This window comes from Anser brachyrhynchus (genome assembly GCF_964034855.1).
Source record: "Anser brachyrhynchus genome assembly, chromosome: 5".
Taxonomy (NCBI): domain Eukaryota; kingdom Metazoa; phylum Chordata; class Aves; order Anseriformes; family Anatidae; genus Anser; species Anser brachyrhynchus.
In genome coordinates, this window is record NC_137699.1 from 34,691,990 (window position 1) to 34,711,255 (window position 19,266).

The following is a 19,266-nucleotide window of genomic DNA, read 5'->3' on the forward strand; positions in this document are numbered from 1 at the left end:
GCAGGCTACAAGCGACTAAGGCACAAAATACGGGCAGCAGCTTTGCAGCTTGCTGTCCTTTGGGCCCAACGCCTGCCACAGCAGCGGGGTTCACCCCCCAGTCTTACTTGGGGGCCTTGGTGGGTTCTTTACTTTTGTATGGATTGACACAAAAAATAAAATCCCCCAAGTTTATCCTCTTTAGTCTCCCAATTTGTTTCATTGCTTGTAGGGAATTTTAAGCATCTGGGCAGGGCAGTGTGGGGGCCATGGGACCACAGGGTCCCAGCTAGGGTCTGGGGAAGAGAAGAGCAGCCCCAAAATGTTGCTGGAGTGAGCTTTGATCCTATAGATGACAGCAAGCCCTAAAGGGTGAGTCTAACAAGGATCTATAGCAGCAAGCTGGCAGTATGGGTGAATCCTATCTGTGAGCGCAGGTGCTATAGGGTGACTGTGGCAGGGTTCCCCATTGAGCGGGCTGTACATAGTGAGTACAGCAGCATTTCCTATAAGTGTCTGTAAGGCCCAGGCCAGCCAGGCTTCCCATAAGAGATGGGATCCTATAGGAGTCAGCAGGGTTTCCTGCATGTGGCAGCAAGTCCTACAGAGGTAAGTCTGGCAGGGATCCCCAACGGGTGTGAGCAGACCCTATAGGGGTGACTCCAGCTCATTTTCCTACGGGGCGAGTCTTTCCTAGGGGTGCCAGCAGACCCTACAGGGGCGAGTCCAGCAGGGTTTCCTATCGAGATGAGCCTTTCCTAGGGGAGCCAGCAGACCTTACAGGGGTGACTCCAGCTCGGTCTCCTATATGGACGAGTCAAGAGGGTTTTGTAGGGATGCCAACAGACCCTACAAGAGTAACCCCAGCTCGGTTTCCTATGGGGGCGAGTCTTTCCTAGGGGTGCCAGCAGACCCTATAGGGGCGATCCCAGCAGAGTTTCCCCACAAGCGACGGCAGGTCTCGGGGACCACCTATGGGGCCGATGCTACCTGCTCTCGGCGAGCTCTGCCTCCCGCTCCTCCCGGAGCAGCTCCAGCTGCCGCTCCGCCGCCGCCTCCACCGCGGCCGCCGCCATCATGGCTCCGCGGCCGCCCCTTCCGCTACCGGGGCAGGGGCCAGGGGGCAGCGAGATGGCGGCGGCGGCCGCGGCCCGGCGGCGGGCGGCAGGTGAGGGGCAACGGGGACGGGGTCGGCCGAAGGGGGATCCCGGCTTCTCGGTCCTTCGCAGGGCGGCTGCTGCCCCCCGGGGGTGCTCGGCTGAGGGCTGGAAAGGAGGAGCCGGGGCGGGTTTGTAGGCAGGTGTGGGGTTTTGGTACGGGGGTTGTGCTGTGAGCTGCTGGTGCCCTCGTCCTGTGAAGGTTTGTTGTCTAGGGTTATTCGTGTGCTTGCGAATATAGCCTCATTAAATGCTGTCTTTGCTCATGGGACCATGTGCGTTTGGATTTAAGAGGTCTTCCCAAGCCCCTCTGCCATTCGTGTGGTGGCTGGGGGGTGAGAAGGCGGATGTTCCCGCGCAGTGTTCATGGGCTGCTATTTAATTAAACAAATTGTGCCAGAAAGGATGTTGTTACCCCCGAGGTGACATGGGGATGAGTCCCCGAGTGTGTGTTTCTAGGCCTCCATCTGTTTCTGTGAATTAACAAGGTATAGACATGTCCAGCTCCTTTCCAAGAATGCCGAAGCTGCGCTTAAAACACAATTTAACCACCAATTATTTCAATATTCATGTTTTAATGGCAGTACCAACTTCAGTGTTCAGGTGAACGCTATTAACTCATATATACATAGCTCTGAAAAGCATGAATACATCTTCCTAAATTCTTCTCCTGTTGTTCTTACTTCCATAGCTCTTTCATTCCTTTCTGGAATAAAAAGCCTGTCTGGGACAGTGAAAATCCAGATGTAGGAGCAGTAAACCCAAACCTGTTGCACCTTCCAGGTTTCCCTTGGTGTTGTGGCATCTGTACGGAGGCCACATGGCTAGTGAGTTCCTGGAAGAACACCTCCAGCGTGTTTTTGGATGGAAACTCTCTAAGGCTTAGTAAGAGTTGCTGAGAATCGCCTGATAAATGCTATGCAAGAGTTTCTCTCCCCGTTTTGGGGGCTGAGACATCCGGGAAGGATCCTTTTAGCAGCATCAGTTAGTGCTCAGAATCAAGGGAGTGCCGTGCAGAGTTCAGATCACCTGTCCCCTATGCCTTTCGGTCACACTGTCCTTTAAAAGAGGTGGAGTGCTCGGAGTGTGTCCCTGTGAAATTGCTGTGTCCAGCTGGATGTGTCACTTGCAGGAGGAGGCCTTTCCCTTGCTCTCATACAACACTGCACGCAACTAACAAGTCCTTTGTGTATTTTCTTTTTCCTTCCATCTATCTTTGCTTATTGTGATAAAACTGAACAAAGCTTTTACAGGCAGAAAATGGTACCAGCACTGTGATGTTTCCTTTGACGTTGCTCTACTGTTCCTCACTAAGGCCTAAGAATCCAACAGTTGCTGCTTGTTTTTAATTCTTTTTCTCTCTCTCCTTTTTAGCTTTCTTGTTTTCATCTGCAGTTCGGCACCAGAGTTCCCAGAGCACGGCAGTGCAGGAAGGGTAATGTCAAATGACTCTCTGCTTTGATTTTTGCCCCCTGAAATGCTGACCTTCTGTGGGAGAGTGGGGAGATGGGGCAGGAAGGGCTGGGGGGCAGCTTATTTTTCCTTTGAAAGAGAGACTATTCAGATCCCATTGTCTGTCTGTCACTTCCTGAAAAATTTTAGACACTCTGTCTACCCTCAGTCATCTTTGCCAGAAGGCCAATTCTATTGATTTATGAAGTTAAGCAGCTGAGTAGAGAGACAGGTAACTAAATCCTCCATTTAGCAAAGGGCTGCAATGTGGCTTAGTCCGTAGTAAACAGCAGAGAAGCCACTCAAGTCAGGGCATTGCAGACTCTGAGGAAGGGGCCTCAGCTGACACTCATCTTTTTTGGTACAGGTGATCTATTATTCAGGCAAGATTTATCTCCTGGACAGTCTTTTCAGTATCTGATAAATATTGAACTTGCACTGCACTCTTTATGAATTGCAATTAAGAGAAGCTGCTCTAAAACACCAAGGCAGAAAACTTCAGGCTTCATTAATTTCAGCGCTTTTAGAACTGCTTGTTTGTATCTTTATTTTATTTCTTCTGCTGGGATCTAGCACCAAAATACCTGGATAGAGCTGCAGGCTGTGCTGCTTCTTGCTTTAACCAGAAGGGGACACTGCAGAAATAAAGAAATCCTGTAAGCAGCATCTGGGAGAAATGACAAGGTTCATTTCCATTCACTCTGTCCTGATGAAGAGTGCAGGGGGTGGTCTCTTCCCGCTGGTCCTCAGCGTGTGGGAACACAGTTTGGATCTCTGCCTCCGTGACACAGCATACAATGTTATTACTAAACTCTGCAACAAACCCACAAAGCCTTAGGACTAGCAATTTTTTATATAGAAAGTGTGGATCTCAGCCCACAGGAAATTCCCAGCTTTCCATTTGTGTTGGAGATGATATTTACTGAGCAACACCTTTCTTTTCAAATTAGAGAAACCAGGAGCTCTCCAATCATCTCAATGAAATCCAGGGTGAATCGTCCTGCCATGGACTAAATCTGAGATTGGCTCTATGGTATCATAGGTCCTTGCCTAAAAAAGAACTATAATCTGATGCCTTTCAGCCGTGTGTCCTGTTCTAAGTAAAGGCATTTGGCACCTCTCAGGATAATCTCTAAATGTAGCTGTATTGGCATCATGCCTTCTTTCCCTGCCCAGTGAGGTGTGTGCCACAGTTCTGATGAAAGCACTGCGTGTGCAAAGTGCTGTCCCTGGTTAGAGCGATGCTTTTCTCTCCAGTGTTTCTTTGAGAACAAATCAATAGTTTTTGGAACTGACTCTAATGCAGAGAAGTAAACAGTTGCCTCTGGTGCTCCTCCTTGCTGCTCCTTGTCCTAGAGATCTTGAAAAACAACTAATTACAAGCAAGGGCTATTCGCATTTTTTTCTGCTCTCACTCACGCTGTGAGTTTCACGTAGCATTTTATTTTTCAATTAACACCCTGCGGCACATTTGAGCAGAGTTAATTGTTGTTCAGCTCTGACGTTTTAAACAGTTTAAACAGGGTTCTCATGATTTAGTGCTATCTGCGCTGCTGTCGAGAAAGGCAGCATATGCACACGAATACCTGCAGTACCGATGGTACTGATGTCTTGAGGTAAGGTCTTGAGCCAAGTACCGATGGCTTGAGGCAGTAAAGAATTAGTTCAGTTTTCAGACAGGGGATCCCTCCCAGTGATAGTCTTGAGAAAAGCAGAAAGAATCCAGAATGACAGCTGGTGGGAATGTGTAGCTGGCTGCTAGCTGAAATACCCCTGGCTGTTTTCAGTCTTCCATTCTGTGTCAATGCCATGGCCTGCTTGCTTTCAAGCTCCCAGTTTATTCTCTAAACTGGAGGTGTCTCATGCTGTGACAGCCATAAACCATTTTCAGTAAGTAAGAGAGCAACAGCCAGGTGTAGAAAGCAGAGCAGGCTCTAAGTAAGATCTCTTGCTGGGGTGGTTTGCACTGTGATTGATCCCTTAATTGTGGCAGTGCTGAAAGATCCTGAAGGGGTCATGTTCGTAATGCTCAGGACTCCCCTGGATGATCCCCAGGAAGGCTTTCAGGGGCAAAAGTGAAGGCTTGAAATTGTGAGGCTCTTGTCTTAGCAGTATGGTTGCAGAGTGTTTTGGAAAGAGACATTATTAAAGCAATTTTTTAGTAACAACAGTGGAAGCTACTGTTTCAAAAAAAAAAAGGATTTAATTTGCATCTTCTAGCAAAATATGTTGAGAAATGATGTTTGTGCTTGGCTGGCTGGATTTGAGACAGCGCATGCTCCCACTCACTTCTGTGGTCCACCTGAACCAAGTTGGGCATGGGTCTAAAAAGTCTTGTTAGATCCCTCTGCTAGTCCCTCCCCAGAGTGGTGTAGGTTGATGACAGACATCATGATAGCACAGAAGAGGCTTTTGGGCTAAATGTCTGTTGTATTGAATGCTGAATTGCACCTGGGGTGGGAGAAGCCATTCAGGGTACACAGCTGAAAGTGACAAAGGAAGAGCAGCCTCGTAACTCTCCTGTAAAGAACCCAGCTGTGGTCTTAAGACCCTCTCAAAACTATCTATTTAACAGAAGAGCATTACAAATAGAGGAAAAAAGGGTGCGTGAGTCATTCATGTGTAGCGCTCGAGGCTGATTTAAGGATGCTCATTAGCCCTTTCTCCCTGTCAAAGGCACATTGCCTCCTCCCGGATGCTCTCTGCTACTGGATAACTGCAGGGCTTTGTACTTGGTACTGAAGTGGGACGAGGAGCATTTACGTGTTCAGCCTGTCAGCTGTGGTGGAGGTAATTTGTATATACATACCTAGAAAAGCTTACAAGTCTTTTGTCTAAAACTCAAGTGCAAGCAAGGCTTTGGGTAGGTCTGATCCCGCTGGAGTTTGTGATAAAATCCCAGTCTGTAGAAACGAGGCAGTGGGAAGTAACTGGTGGTCGCTGAGCTCGATCATCACTAGCACGTCTAGCTGTAGATGTCTGAACATCAGGGACAAGCAATAACAAGCAATAAATAGGTGAATTTTGAGTTAATTTTCAGTTGGTTGCTTTCTGAACTCTTCGTTTGTTTCACACTATTTCAAATAACATTCTGAAATGGAAAGTAAAACTAAAATCCATTTCCCCCATACTGAATTTAGTGATAGATGGGTGTAAAACAAACCAGCAACTGAGACATTTATTGCTTTTACTTAAAGCTTGCTGCCATTCACGGTGGACCTGAATGATGTTAAGCCCTGGGTGCAGTGACTGTGTGGCAGAGAGTTTGCAGGCTGAACTCAGAAATGAGGCCAAGTGTTTTCTGCATGTGTGTGAACAGTCTTCTGAGCTGGGCTGCAGCTTCAGCACCTTTGTAGCATTTCTTGTGGAAGGTCTGGGGACTTTGCCATATCCAGTGTCCTCCATTGGATTAAGTCTTAGGGAAGTAACATTGCTTTTGTGTTGCCTGACACCCTCTATCCATAAGACTTAAGACCTGAATACAAACCCTCACCTTGTTCATGAGCTGCTACAAAGTGAAATGTGGTCTGTGGGAAATTGCCTTCTGGCGTGAGTGTGTTTTGGGGTGAGTCTTTCATATTGGCAAATCATCAACTCTCCTGTACAACTTCTGCTCCCCTAGTGGAAAACCACTTTCTGCTCCATCTCCAGTTTCCTTTACCTTCTCTCCTCTGTTTGTGGTTTGCATTCCTTGGCAATATCTGTTTGCTACAGGTGAATCTTACCTTATTGTTCACAGACTTGTTGCCAAAACATCTCTAACTTCACCACCATGGCCTGAAGTGAAACTGCCAGATCCAGCAGAAGAAGCAAAGTATCATGCAGGTAAAGGTCTGAAGGCTCCAAGTGAAGACTAGTACTCTGTTACTGCCATTCGTGGCCTGACTGAGCATAAATCACTGTCTTCAATGATTCAAGCTACTTCTTGTTCTTTTAATTTTTGTCTTCTTTCTGGCATATTTTAGTGTCACTGGCCTCGTGCTCTAACTGCTGGTATTAGAGAGTTGGGTAGATCATGAAGCCTCTTTAGTGTGTGACAGCTTGACAGGTCATAAAGCTGCCAAAGGAATCTTACCTGATATAATGTGTTGCCACCTGAAATGTGAAACATGCATTTTGGACAGGAGGAAACACCTATTTCTCTTTTAGTGGATAAAGCAAAATGCTAAAGCCAGCACAAGCAGTTGGATAGTGGGCACATCAGAGAGCTGGTATTTTGTAGCAAATAAAACAGAACGCTAGAGCCAGCATAAGCAGTTGGGTAGTGGGCACACGACAGAGCTGCAGAGGTGTGACATAAGGCAACGAGCAGGTGGTAAGTGACACTGTTTAGTGAATGTATTCTTGTCCTCACATCTAGTCAGGACTGTTGAACGCAGCCAGTGGTCCTCCCAAAAGAAGCCCCTGGGCTCCTTTTTGGGAGGCTGACTCCTGAGCAGTGAGCCTCCCAAATCAGCAAGTGAGGTGCACGTAGCTGTTTAGCAACCGTTCTCATTGCTTGGTCTTACTACAGCATGTCAGGCTTCCACTTGTTACCACACACACACAGGTTCCCCATGGCAGGTGGGAATGTGAAAATCGAATACAGAGATGTGCCTAGCCTTATATTGCCCAGGTGGGGCTGTTGTCATCCAGACTGTGGTAGAGGTGGTAGCAGGGAAGCCAGCACGGGCACAAGATGTTTCTCAGAACTGGGGAGTAATGAGCCCCAGTGGGTGAATTTCCCTTACCATTGTGGTGGTGGGCAATTAGCAGTTGCCTGCTTTATGCAGGAAATGAGCTCCTGTGTTTATTAACAGGCTGTCCTACTGTATTGTTCCGTTAGCCTCTGGGACATCTATGAAAGGCACCTGAAAGGACATCTCTAAAGGCTCTAGACTGGAGAGACCCACGAAGTGAAGGAGAGTAGTTCTTGTACAAGGAGACAGTGACAGGAGAGAAGTAGAGCGGTGTCTGTATTTTTGCAGATAGTCTCCCATAGCGTAGCTAAAATGTGTTAATAACCGTGCAAGTGATGTGCTTTGGAGAGAGCCTCTTGCTCCAGGTCCCCTCTCTGGCTTCTTTTTTATCCTGCTTTTCCTTTCCTCTGTGCTCCTGGGATTGCTTAAGTGACGGATGAGTGTTCTGTCCCAGAGCATGATTTGACCCAGCAGTGAACCATAAACTGCTCGGTTTGATTTGCTGACGCCCTGTGGTGAGCAGGGTCCCACGTTCCTCTGACTGCTTCATACGGGATCCTTGGGGCCATTGTGATTTCCGTGCCTCGTAACCTCCTACTGTTTATGAGCTTGCATCATTATCTCCTGGCTGTGCTTATCCAAAGCATACAACAGCCAGAGCATTTGAATTCTGCCTTATATTCTCCTGCTGTCTGTGGAAACAGCCATGGATATTTTAGGAAGGGTCGCTCCACATGGTGCTAAGATACAAGCCGTACTAACAATCAAATGTACAAGCGTACAATGCTTCCTGTCTAGAGATATTTGGAAGAGTTATCAACAGCTTCAGAGCCCAAGTACGTTGAAGAACACGTACCTTTTTCTGTTACAAAAAGATGAGAAAGCCCTGTGGGTAGAGAGTTGAAATTTGACAAGGAAATAACCCTTGTTAGACCATGACTACGCGTGTTTTTCTGGCTAGGGGAAAGCTGTAGGTCAGCACTTTGAAATTTTGGTTTTGAAATGCTGGCCACAGGACTGCTCATATACCTGGATCAGCAATTTGGAGCCGGAAGAAACTTATCATATCCCATTGTGCATTGGGGATGTAACAAAGAGAAGGGGATCGTGCTTTTCTGTGCACTTTTGGTAGTGGACCACTCTGAGTCAGAGAAGAGCACACAGTGGTCTTTTCTTCCGGAATGGCAATTGCAGAAACACAGAAGCTAAGCTCTTCATCTTAGTGAGGACTGCAGTAACTACTGTCTCACACAATCATTTCTATTTTCACCTCTACCTATAATAGTTTGCTTCTGCTGAGTTGAAAGTTGGACACTTTTAGAGTGTTCCTGTAAGGGCTGGGTTTGGTTTGGTTGCTAAATTCTTGTCCGTCCCAAACGGTCATTATATTGTGTTTACATTCCAAGAAAAAAAAACGATTCAGCCACTTTTGAGGACAATGAAGAAAACCTACTTTTCCAGTTATAGCAAAGTTACTCTTTTAGTGAACAGCTCGAGAGGGTGGAAGGCTGCTATTTGGCAGGGGAATGGCACTCATTAAGAAATACCTTTTGATGTTCCCATAAAACTTGGTTTTGGCTTCACTGCACAGGAAGCTGATCACAGAAAACTGAGTTATGTGCATGTGCTGTGCAGGACCTCGTCCCTGGAATTTGTGCTGCTCCTGGCACCACCTCTGGATGTGTGTGCGTGTATAGGAAGAGCTTTTCTGGCAGTCTCTCCTGATTTTGCTGCAGGTACAAGTTCTCAGGCCAGGCTTTGTTAATATGCCTGGAGCACTTTTTCCTGCGTACTTTGCAGAACTCTTCCTGATGCTCCGGGGCGCCTTACAAAGTATTTAGGGTCCTAGTCCTAGTATTACTTGGGAATTGAGGATAGCTCCCTTCCAGATGTAGGTTGCGTGTTGACAAGCACTCTCTTCTGGAACGCTTTGTGTTTGAACACAGTGCCTTTTAGGATTCTTAAGATACAAGCCGAGAAATGAACACCCTCGGATTGACTGCACAATATATACATAGTTGTTTACTTCTGCATGTTTTTTTTCCAGCAACTAAAAGGCAAATACCTTTGTGAAAGGATGGCTCACACCCTGTAGAAAACAACATCGCTGTTGAGCCTTGCTTAGAGATTCCCAGAAGATTACAGTTTTAGGGGGAGAGCAGTGTGGCTGAATTGATTTTGATCAGCTCTTCACACCTTGTTGGGTTTTCTGCTCTGATTTTTTCCCTGATGTTTGCCAACAGAAGTGGTACAAAAGGTGAACAATATGATCGCAGCAGGGCAGTACGGAAGGCTCTTTGCTGTGGTCCACTTCGCCAGCAAGCAGTGGAAAATAACCAGTGAAGACTTGATTATGATGGACAACGTGCTGGAGGCTGAATGTGGAGACCGAATCCGGATGGAAAAGGTAACGTGCCTTGTCCACAGTGCCTGTGATTGCCATGCTGTGCATGGGGCTGGAGGAAATGGCACACAAACATTCTGTGAGACAAAACCGAAAACCAGTTTTAGAAAAGTCTTGAAGAGTTTCTCTTGGATCTCCTGTTCTTACTCCAGCTGTTTGCCTTAGTTTTGTTCCAGTCTCAGTTAAGCTGTTAGTGATAATGTGATTTCTGTCGAGTGTGGTTGGAATGAGTTGTGCCAGACTCTGGTAGGAGACAGATTTCTGTTGTACTAACTTCATCCAAAAAAAAGAGAAAATTACAGTTGTTTTTAGAGACGGCAGCTGAAGATTGTGTTTACCTTGAGACTGCAACACCCAAAACACTGACAGTGCTCCCAGAGGAACTGTCACCGCTCCGTGCTTTGCGAGATCCTTATCGTGCTGAGTGTCTTGGGTGGAGGGAGGGATGGTGCATGCAGGGGAGAATTGCCAATGTGCAATTCAATATATTTATCCTTAGCCATGCTTAACTAGCAGGAACTTGTAGAGGCTCGTTAATCCAAATCTTAAATGGAAGACTGAAGTGGGATTCGCTTGGCTTAGTATCTAGTTGGTAGAGCCAAGTAAGTGGTTAAGGAGAGATGGGCAGTTTTTCTACTTCATCCATTGCTTTGAAAGTCCAGTTTGGAGGCAACTTTTTCAGTCATGTCTTTGGCAGGTGGTTGAAATGTCCTGAAACAAAATGGTTAGTCCCTTGGTGGTGAATTCACGCCAGCTGTTCATTTCGTTATTGCCCATCTTGGGGCCTCATGGAGGAGAATGATGAAAGGGTTTCTGTAGAGATATGTTGCAATTGGTATAAAAAAATGATTTTAGTAGCTGCCATTCATTCAGATCCCACGCAAAGGCATAGTATTCTTCCCTGTATTGCTTTTCATATCTTTTACAACTGTTGGTGAGCCAGAACAGAAAAGTTCAGTGTGTTCTGATGACTGTGAAAGATACTTGTGAAGTATGTTTTAGTAGAATTAAGTTCTCCTGGAAGACTGTCTGTTTTATGAATCTGTTTCTAGCCTGTTAGCTGCCTTTTCCCACTGTTCCTCTCTAGTAACAGTGTCAGGTTTGAAACATGCATTTTAAAGCATTTTGGCTCCCTTATGGTGACTGCAGAATTTGGGAAATGTTGTTTGCCTTTCTTTCCGGGGTAGTGAACCACTGATATGTCTGATTAAGTTATTTTCCATAGGTTTTGCTGGTTGGTGCAGATGATTTCACGCTTATTGGAAGGCCGCTCCTTGGGTAAGAGGTCTCACACAAGAATTATCCTCTAAACTGAAGAGAAACATGAATTTATCAGCACTAGTTCTTTTCCCAGCCCCATGGGTTTTGAAAGAATCACCCATAAAATAAGCTCATCAGCCTCTGCTGACTTCAACCATTACCTCAATGCCAGGATAGAGCAGCAGTAACTATTCCTAAGGTAACTGTAGGATATTCACCTCTCTTGGGTCGGTTCTTTTTCCTCATTGTAAAAGCCTTGCACAAACTAGCAGTAAATCTTGCTCTTCAGCATCTTTACTCCCTAACCATAATTGCAGCGATAGCCATCTTAGAATAACCCAGAAATCCTTGCCCATCCCTTAATCTCATAATTTGAGTTGTTGTGTTGTGTTTTTTTTTTAAACCCACTTCCTTTTACCCATGTCTTAACTCAGCAGGTCTTAATCTTAATTTAAGAGTTCCCAGTTTTCCCTTCCTCCTAGTTACATGACTCCAGCAATCACAGCCCCAGCTCTGTCTTAATGCTGTCAGACTCGCTGTACAAACTGTCAGAACATCTGGTTCTTCAGCCTCTGCTTTACCAGAAGGAAGTGGTATGTGGACTAGGTGTTGCTGTTTCAGCTCCTAGCACTGGCTGGAAGCAAAGTCATCAATGGTATGTGGTTTTCCCCAGAACAGGAGGTTTTAGTGGTAAAGTACAGGTCAAGATAATGTGGCTTGCAAGTGCTTTAAGCATCTGGAAGCCCTGGCTGTGGTCTGGTTTCAGGCTAACCCACATGTTTGTGTTAGCTTGAACTGAAGCAACTTTGGCAGAGGATGGCCGGATGAGGAGGAGCTTGCAGATCTGAGAAATATTTCCTAGTGGCTTGTAGTTTCGAGTTAGAAATACCACGCGTTTTCAGGTGGGTTTGGCTTCTGAGGGTTTTCTGTGTTACCAGGAGGTTGTCCATATTTAAGAGGTATCGATAACATGTTTGCATATTTGATAACGCGACTTCAGCTGCGCTGGTGGTACCTGCCTCAGGTTCCCTGTGTTAGGCAGGATTACGAGAGCTGACAGCTCTTTGAGCAGTGCTGCAAAGAGATCTGGAATAGCAGATCCTCAGGAGCCTTTGAATTACTGCCAGACACTGTTAGACTTGTGGAAGATTTTTAGGAAGGGGAAATACCATTTTTAGGACTAGAAATGTCATCTTCCAGATACTCAAATAAGAGCCTACGTTCTGCAGACAGGGATATGGCACCTCAGGCAGGATGGGAGCACCGTCCTTCACCTGGTTCTCTTAACTGGTGGCACTGGAGTGGTTCTTTACAGCTCCCGGAGTGCTGCACTTGGCATGTGCCCCAAGAGCCAGGAGCTCCAGGACAGGAAGAAAACCATCTGTTTGGTTCCTGCAAGCGCTCTGAGCGTGCAGAAAGCCTTGTCAGTTGCTCGAGGCAGACCAAACTGCACATCTGCCGGCACTGGAGTGAACTGTAGTAACTTTGGCAGAGGGTGATCAGCGCGTGGAGGAGGCTGCCCAGGCAGAGCGAAGGGCTGCTGGGGAGATGCTGTCCTCCCCGTGAGCTGTGGGTTCCCCAGCTCTCCGCTGCAGGCTGAGGAAAGCAGAACCCCATGCATTGCAGGCAGTTCTTTCACATAGCTCCTGGTTGTGCCTAAACCACAAACATTTTGGAGGGGAGATAAGAGCTTGGATGCGAACAAAGGCATTTTTGTTTTTCTGTTGTTTTAAAAATAAACACATCAGTGAGTGCTTGCACCAGTGTCTGCGTAAGACAGTTCGTTACAGCTGCACTCCCTGTTCTGACTTGAAGACGGGTAGGAACTTGTCCTGTTTTGGGCAGATGGTCATGTTTTAATTTTATGTAGCAGATACCTCCCAAGATGACACTTCTCTAAAGCCTTTAAAAAAAAAAACAACAGTGCAACAAAACATATCTGCGTGGCAGAGGCTATTTTGGGAACTCTTAGCTGGCATCTACTCTGGAATCTTGGGTTTTGGTTCTGTTCAAGTAACTTGCTGTCTGGTCAGTTGGCACAGGGTATCAAGCGGTATGTGGCTGTACTTTGTTTAGCTGTATAATGCAAAAATTGTTGTGCATTTTTAAATCCGTGATTGGAAGCAAGCATAACTTTGGGCAGGTTTGTATTTCAAACCATCAGCTGAGTCCTCTCATCTGTTTTAGACCCAAGTGAAATGAGTGGTGCCTCTGAGCCAAAAAGTTGTGTTTATTTCTATACAAAGTACAGCTGATGAGATTTTTTTTTCCTTTTAATGATACCTACTTTTTCTCCTGCCACCAGACCATTTTTGCAATGGCTTCAGCAACAATGAGAAAGTGCCTTAGGCTCTTCCAGACAGCCAGGCTAGGATTCAGTTACCTTCTGCAAGGACAGAGAGGGCTCGTTGACATGGCTTAAGCTGTTAACCTATAAGAGTTATGATCCTTTTTGTAGGGACCAGGGCTGTAGTTGGCCTGGATCACTTGCACTGCTCGCTGACAATACCTTTCGTTGGACTGATCTCTGATGTTTCAGTATGAATTTTTCTGGCCTCCTGCTAAAATCTGGTAGATGTCCTTTTTCATGAAATGTTTTCCTTCTGAGAGCTGCAGGCCTGACTATCTCAGACTCTGGGAAATGTGTGACCCCCTTCTTATTTTTATGGGCATTCCAGTCATACCTAAAACATTCAATAAAGATTTTTATTTTTTTTTCTTGGGCTCTATTTTGCTGAGAACTTTTATGTTTGTATGCACTTCACCAGCGAGCTGGCTTCTGCCCTGCTTCAGCCTTTCAGCCAGCGGGTCTTGGTGTTTAGTCCAGCAGAGAGGGGGACTCACCGGGGCCCGTTGCCCTTGAACCTTGACTTGCGGAGTGAAGCTACTGCCTTAATACTCAGCTGTGCTCAACAACACCCTTAAAGATTTGCTGGAAAGCAAGTCAACGTCCATAAGCAGCATCAGGTAGATGGTTATCTGCAGATGTGTCAGTGTTTCTCCCCTCAGCTGAATGCTACTCGAGGCTTAGGGCAGCTAGTGTGGTCCGGCAGCAAGAGCTGCGCCGGGGTAGCTTGGCTGTGCTGCTGCAAACCCTGATTCTCCTGAGAGCAGCACGGAGATTTCAGTGACTGGCTCCTTTTATCTGGCCTGGCTGCTGTCCAGTTTGCCCATGTGATCATCATTAGTGAGTTTCTTACATGCCTTTACCGTCCAAGCCTGTGAGAAGTCAGTGGGAGTTTAGATTTCCCTTTGCTTTCAGTGGACAGAAGTTAGGCCCAGAAAGTAAAGCTCCCTAATTAGAGTGGCAAAACACAGCCAGCCCCTGGAGTGCAGTCTATTTTTTTGGTTTCTTTCCTAGTCTTGCAGTGCTTGTTGTGTATTTCAGTAGTGCTGTTGGTCCTATTGTTGAATCTGGATAACACCCTTTAGCTGGGATGTCAGGGTCACCCAGTGGTCTCTTAAAATCTAGATAATCTTATGTCTATTTTCCTCTGGGCTAGTCAGTAAATGTAAATTTATCAGTTTTTTCCTCTGGCTGTCTTTCTCTCCTCCCTTAAGGATTTAACCTCTGATATATATTATACCCCAGAGGGTAAATGTTAAGAGAGATGCTAAATGTCTCAAAGCCTTTGGCCTCTTAGTGACCTTGTTGGAACAGTGAGGCTAGATGGGCTTCCCTCCTCTGCCCCTGAAGTGCAGAGTCGTTTGTCAAGAAAATGTTCTTTAACTGTTTCTGGCAGCCAAGTGAGCATGCTAATCAGTTTTTAATGGTATTTTGCAGTGATGCTGCATGAAAGAGCGTCTCTTCCTTCTCCACTGTGGCTATTGATTAAAACTAAACTTCCCAAAGCTCTTCTCTGGAGGCTCTTACCTTCTCAGAGAGGAGGCATTGTGCAGACGGATAGCTAGACCTCCAGCACATACCTCAGATCCCCTTGTTTTCCACCTCCGGTGTTCTTCAAGTGGCAGGTAGAATTCCCAGTGCTCTTTTTTTCTAACTTCAGCAGGACTTCTCCTGATGTTCTGCAGATTCCCTGGCTGGGCAGAAAGTGTTTATTTGTGTGTGTCAGTAAGCTAATGCAGAGGGACAAATTACTCTGATTTTAGTCAAGTGTGAAGGAAGTACGGGCTGCATTCTTCTCTTCTTCTCCATCCTAGGGGAGGAAGGATGTTTACTTGCTGAGAATTCTCATGTGTAGTAGTGAGATTTAGAAACAATTTGAGTCTTTGAGTGGTCTCACCACTCAACCTGAACTCCCCTGGTTGCAGTGAAAGCTGTACATGAAATCCTCAGTGAATCCCTGCCCTCTCTTCCAATCTGGGGTAAACAAGCAGGACTGACCAAGAGTGGGAGGCAGAAGAGAACCATGGGGGAGAAGAAGTGACTTGCTCCAGCAGCCAATTAGCTGTGCTTCCTGCTAAAAACAGTGGGCCAAATGTTTTTGCTCAGCCTTTGGCAGAACTCGATCAGGTGAGAAAATTGTGAAGATTTTATTCCAGCTGCCTGGGATGCTGTACAGAAGAAGGAAGGAATTCTGTGTTGACCAGCAAAGCACAGGAGAAGGGACCGTGTTTGTTTAATCTGTACAGTAAGCAAAGTAGAAAGATCATGTGAACATGCCAGGAGAATTTACGCTACTGTAATCCTACAAGTTCCTGCAGGATTCTCTTACTACTGCATTCTTGGGTGTTTCTAGTCTCAGCTCTCACGTGACAGAGAGGTACTGCCCTGCAGAATAGCACATCACTTGCCTGATTCATGGACAGCACCTCGAGGCTTTTGCCTTTGCACCATGAAGGCAGCAAGTTGACAGATTTCCCTCCTCCTTCCCTGGTGACTTTGTAGTTCCTCCATATCTGGGCTTTGTAGGGCAGGGTGTGTTACCTGGGTGTCATTTTTCTCCCCAGAAACCTACCCACTGACAGGCAGAGAATGTAAATAATTGAAACGTGGTATCTTTTTTTTTTTGGTTTATTTTCAAGGAAAGAACTCGTCCGTGTGGAGGCTACTGTGATTGAAAAGACGGAGTCGTGGCCAAAAATTAACGTGCGCTTCTGGAGAAGGCACAATTATCAAAAGAAGAAAAGTAAGATGTAAAGAGTACAGAGCTTCCTTCCCTGCTGTTCTGTGGCTGGGTCTGGGAGGGGAACATACCACGACGTAGGGGCAATACCTGGGGAGGGAGATTTGTTCAGCATACCCTAGGACTCCTCATGGCACAGCACCTCTTTCCCAGCCTGAGGTGTGCACGCTGCATTCAGAGCACAGTGACTTTATCCCTTCTCTCTAGCACCCTTTGGTGAATAGCTTTGGAAAAGACCTTTCGGGGGGGGGGGGGAAAGTTCCAGGGCAGAAAAGCAATTTTGTTCTCCTTCCAAAGCCTTGAATACTGGATATTTAATCACAGATACTAACAAGCTTTAACAGTACACATGGCAGGCTTTTTGATTGCCAGACGACGGCCCCTTCTCAGATATGACTGAGAGGGAGAAAAGTTATGACTGCTCTTTGCAGAACAGACAGTAAAACGTTGAGCAATCTGACACGGTCCCATAGGAGCTCTGCCTTGTGCCATACCAATGGTATGTAGCTGTCCTGCCAACATGACACTATCTGCCAGCATGCCCCCTCCTAGGCATTGTCATGCCTTGGCATGCCTTAGACTGATGCAGCTAAGCCTTTTGAAAGGTATGTAACAGTTTTTTGTGCTATCATCTGATCTTTTTTTTTTTCTCTTTTCATTCTTTTTCAGTCATCACAAACCCGCAGACTGTCCTCCGGATAAACACCATAGAAATTTTCCCCTGTTTGTCATGATTGATTGATCGGGTGTTGTATGGCTTAGGCTTATTATTGCTTTAGGCAATTTTGGAAATAAAACTGCTTCGTCATTGGAAACTTCTGGACTTCTTGCTATTGTCTACAATGGAAATCTATATGTAATTTCTTTTTTAAAAAGCAAAATGAAATGGTTTTGTTAACTATTATTTCAACTTTGGTGTTTGTTTGTTCAGCGTCCTAAACAACCCAGGATCCCTTGCTAGCTGCCAAGCTGTTTCATGCCGATACGGTCTCCCTTTTCCTGCACACCTCTCTGACTTCAGTTTATCAGTGTCTCAGCTAAGTCTTAAAAATATGTGGGGCTTCACTGGCTGCGGAAGAAGATGGCCATTGTCCTCTGCAGTCCCCGAGATGAGGCTCTGATTCTGGAAGGCAGGACCTAAGTCTGTGATCAGTCAATTTAAAGAGCCTGCTGCTGTTCTTAGTTGCTCATGTCCTTGCAAGTTTCCCTATCCTGGGACTGTGAGTGCACTTAAGGCTAGCAGAGAGGAAGGCATGTTTAGGTGAGCCGATTTGTCTCTGGAAACACTTGGTGCCCTCCACAAACTGCAGTTACATAGCTATAGAAAGGTGAGATGTTTTTAAGAGTGTTAAGTGACTTTTTTTTTTTGCCTGCTTTCCTCTCCTGACAAAATTCTGGCTGCTCTGTTAATATAATGTTGGCATTGGATGACTTCAGGGAATCCCCCATGGTACATTGTGGCCCACAGCAAGCATGGGGCTGAAGAGAGCAGTGAAACAAGATGACTGCAGGATCCCAGCTAAGCAGTGGAAATCCTTAAGCGTTAACAACAGGAGATGCAGCTGGGAAATTCACCTCCTAAAGGTGAGCCAAGCTGTTGCATAGCAATAGTCGGTGTGTGTATCTCACCATCAAAATAACAGATACCAGCGGCTCAGGAGTGATTTCGTGTCTGTTCAACAGACTTGATGCCTGACCTCCAGAGTACTTTTCTGATCTCTGGGTCTCGGTATTTTCCTTCCTCTCTTGACTTTGTCTGCAAATTGGGCAGTGTCACTGAGCAGCATATGCCGGGCCAGGTTCAGCAGGTGTATTCAGCCGAGGTCCCCGTGTGTTTGTTGGACAGTAGTGAAACCAGGAAGAGTTTCCTTGAGCTTTCAGCAGGCTCTCCAGGGAGCTTTCAGATTCCCTACAGCAATGGTGGGAAGTGGCAAGCGGGCTCTGACCTTACCATGTCTGTAGGGAATATCTTACTCCAAACAGGTCAGGAGGAAAGTCTCTATATGGGGTGTCCTTACGCACCCTCCCTGTGACTCCTTCACAGGACCAAGGGTGCCCACAGCCCTGTACTGAAGGAAATGCTGGTTTTGAACATAACTATGTTGGGGTGTGGTCCTGGCTTTCAAGTCTAGCAAGTCATTATAAGCCTTCAGGAGATAACTCGAGGTGCCATAAGCAGCAAGCTTAGTGCTTTGGGCTGCTTTTCATCTCGCCTGACTTCCATCAGAGAAAGATCCAGGTGCAGTTGGGTTAAGCTAGTTCTCTAGTCATGGAAGAGAGATGGTCAACTCACCTCCCCCTTTTGGATAGCCTGGCACGGACAGCACTGGGGAGATGCTGTTGGTTCTCCAACTGTACATGTTGGTTGGGCACCTAGGTTTTAATATGAAGGCAGGGCCCTTTCTGCAGCCTGCTTCAACCATTCCATCTTCTTCCTTTCCAATCTCTCACAAACGGAAGGCGGGGAGGAACCTCTTCTCTAAAAAAAAACCACCTCCTGCTGGTGCCACCACCTTTTCCCCCTTTCCCAAAGGTGCCTCTGTTCCTTCGCTGGGACCATGGATCCCAGCAGGAGCAGTTAATTGCAATCTGTAGTGGCAGCGGGCTGGCACGAAGAGCACGCTGCCGCAGGCTCTGCGGTGCCTCTCTTCCAGTTACAGGCTGTTCGCGGTCCACGGCGGAAGCAGCCCTGCCAGCTGAAGCAGTTTGAGTGGGGACGTCACGATTCCTGCGCGTTTCTTAAGGTCTGTGAGCGCTGGGGCTAAGGAACAGCATGCGTGTCTTGGCTCCAGGAGGAATTTTCCAGCCTTCCTGGGGAAACGGTTGAAAATAATGAGAGATTTCAAGGCTCAGAAACTGGAAGAAAGAGCCTGGTGTTTATCCAAAAAGAAAAATCAAATGTTTTCAGTCCATCTATAAAATTGGTCCCACCCAAAAAAAAAGCCCTTGGGAAAAGCAATTCTAATCCAGATGAGATACTATATGAAACTAGAGTGGCTTCTGCTTACCGCCTTTTTTTTTTTTTTTGAGAAAAATGCAGGAAGGGAAAATTCAACCAATATCAGGAAGTCCTGGTTTTTGATTCGAAAATGTAATTACATAAAGTCAGAGCAAAATATTGAGGTTTGATTGAAATGATGCATTCAGTCCGAGGCATAGCGGGGCTACTTCTGGCATCTGCTTTGGGGGAAGTGAAAGCTCTTTGCTCTTCCAAATGGAAGCAGAAATCCCTGGTTCTCCAGAGTGAA

General features: G+C 46.3%; 2 protein-coding genes across 3 annotated transcripts in view; one reads left to right on the top strand and one right to left on the bottom strand.

The window, feature by feature from the left end:
- IGHMBP2 (immunoglobulin mu DNA binding protein 2) overlaps positions 1–1,109 on the bottom strand; it is a 43,130-nt gene extending 42,021 nt beyond the window's left edge. Inside the window, exon 1 of one of the 2 annotated variants that reach the window (XM_080594715.1) lies at positions 970–1,109. In XM_080594715.1, the coding sequence (XP_080450841.1) occupies positions 970–1,058 (89 nt within the window). In that variant the 5' untranslated portion in view covers positions 1,059–1,109. The remainder of the gene's footprint in view (positions 1–969) is intronic. The other variant, XM_080594716.1, reaches the window with a different exon arrangement.
- On the top strand, positions 1,050–16,833 carry MRPL21 (mitochondrial ribosomal protein L21). Its single transcript, XM_080594729.1, has 7 exons — positions 1,050–1,147; positions 2,511–2,571; positions 6,328–6,413; positions 9,511–9,674; positions 10,897–10,949; positions 15,918–16,021; positions 16,688–16,833. The coding sequence occupies exons 1-7, from the start codon at positions 1,057–1,059 to the stop codon at positions 16,750–16,752; spliced, it is 624 nt and encodes a 207-aa protein (XP_080450855.1). The 5' UTR covers positions 1,050–1,056; the 3' UTR covers positions 16,753–16,833.
- Positions 16,834–19,266: the final 2,433 nt, after the last annotated feature.